This window comes from Penaeus japonicus, unplaced genomic scaffold (genome assembly GCF_977035675.1).
Source record: "Penaeus japonicus unplaced genomic scaffold, GWHDUDI00000001_assembly GWHDUDI00000030, whole genome shotgun sequence".
Lineage (NCBI taxonomy): Eukaryota > Metazoa > Arthropoda > Malacostraca > Decapoda > Penaeidae > Penaeus > Penaeus japonicus.
The window spans coordinates 31,768,733-31,770,790 of record NW_028234432.1 but is presented as its reverse complement, the minus strand read 5'-3'; the positions used below and the strand labels follow the sequence as shown (position 1 = coordinate 31,770,790).

Below are 2,058 nucleotides of genomic sequence, written 5' to 3'. Positions count from 1 at the left end.
CTCTTGCAAATGTTTGCGCGCGCGCGTGTGTGTGTGTCTGTGTGTGTGAATCAAACTGTAAAATGAGTAAACTTTTATTTAGTTGAAACAATTTTAGAATTACATACTTATATACAAGACCTTTATATATTTATTCTCAAATATAGATTCACATTTACATGTACCTTATACATAATGTGAGGTACTAAAGGTATTCAGATTCGATCTTCTCTCCCTCTCTCTTCTCTCTCTCTCTTTCTCTCTCTCTCTCTCTCTCTCTCTCTCTCTCTCTCTCTCTCTCTCTCTCTCTCTCTCCCTCTCTCTCTCTCTCTCTCTCTCTCTCTCTCTCTTCTCTCTCTCTCTCTCTCTCTCTCTCTCTCTCTCTTCTCTCTCTCTCTCTCTCTTCTCTCTCTCTCTCTCTCTCTCTCTCTCTCTCTCTCTCTCTCTCTCTCTCTCTCTCTCTCTCTCTCTCTCTCTCTCTCTCTCTCTCTCTCTCTCTCTCTCTCTCTCTCTCTCTCTCTCTTTCTCTCTCTAAAACACGGGATCAGTAGACGGGATATAATCTATGATAAGGGATATAATCTATGATTTACAAAAGCCTTAAAGTATAGTTATCATTTGTTAAGGAAGAAAATACACCAAGACAAGTGATCATAATAACAGGGGGAATAGGAAAATCGTCCTTCAGTATCACTTGGAAATAAGTAAAGGACATAAACATAATATAAACATTACCTTAATAAAAGCCAGAAGACAATATATAAATTATAAAAGACTTTTGTTAAGGATGAAGTCATTCTATTCCCTCCTCTTCACATGCCCTCTTTGGCCCCAAATGAATCGAAGTAGTCTCTCCAATGGGTACCCATTACTGTGATGACTGACAACGTACATGGATCAACATCCTTCCCTCCACTTCAGAAATGCGAAGCTGACCGACGTCGAATCTTTTCAGCTTGATGGACCAGTTCTTCCTGGAGGCACCGAATCCACTCTTGCTTCACCGCCTTGTTCGCGGCGTGGAACTCGTACGTGATGGGCTCTCTGCCGCCGCCCTGGCGCACTTCGAGTTTGAAGCTCGTGGCGGAATTGCCGGGCGGCCCGAGGTTGACCTGGTCGAGCCAAATGTCCCAGTAGTATTCGTATAAAGGCGGCTTGGGTCGGGTGAGGATGATCACCTTCTGGAACAGGAGAGCCTGGAACGTTCCGTAAGGGAGGTTCTTCTTGCGTGTCTTCACGTCCATGGCGTCGTTGCGGATCAGATTTCCGCTCCTGCGGAAGTCCACGCGGCCGTTCCTGATGGTCTCCGTCAAGAGTCGGATTTGTGCGTTCATGATGTAGTCGTAGAGCCTCCTCTCTATCCTCTGGGCGATGTCGCGATGCTGTTCGCTCTGGGCGACCTGTCTCAGCCAGATGATGTAACACTCCAGGTGCTGCACGGGAGCGATGTACAACTTCGCGCGGACGTCCTGCTCGAGCTTAATTGTAAGTTGACTCCTAATAAGAAGGTAATCTGAGTAGATCTCCATCTTATCAAGTTTCCGCATTAGGCATGATAGTACTTCATAAGGGCTGATTGCTAGAGCCTGTTGCAGCGCCGGAATAATATTTGTACTGTAGATACTGAGTAACTTTTCAAGAAGTACATGCAAGCTTTCAGGTGGTGCGAGGACCTCCGGGTGCAAGAGCACCTCAAGTCGCTTGATGTAGTCGCGTTCCATGTTGATCAGAAACTGACAGGTCTCTTCGATGCACAGGACCTTTCCGGAAGCGCGGTTATCTTCTAGTGTGATTCTGAGTTGAGGGTACACTGAGAAGAGGCTCAGAGGCATCATTAACCCGAATGGATTGTCTGAGATGATCTGTGAGTGCGGGATCTCGCGTAACGACGGTTTATTTTTTGAAATTGTGTTTTTCAGTTCGGCAAGCCATTGGTCCCTTAGAGCCGTGCTCTTTGCTTTAAACTTTAGAGGCACTATCTGTAAATGTCCTTCCGACAAAACGGACAGATGGAAATCACTGTCGCCATAAGGCTCGACATCATAAAGCTGTTCTGATCTATAGTGAATCTTGTACTTG

General features: G+C 45.7%; 1 protein-coding gene across 2 annotated transcripts in view; it reads right to left on the bottom strand.

Annotated features, from left to right (window-relative positions):
* Positions 1–584: 584 nt before the first annotated feature.
* The window catches only part of LOC122259074 (uncharacterized), a 13,082-nt gene continuing 11,608 nt past the window's right edge, over positions 585–2,058 (bottom strand). For both annotated transcript variants that reach the window (XM_043025586.2, XM_043025587.2), the window contains exon 4: positions 585–2,058. This exon is cut by the window's right edge. In XM_043025586.2, coding sequence (XP_042881520.2) covers positions 897–2,058 — 1,162 coding nt within the window. In that variant the 3' untranslated portion in view covers positions 585–896.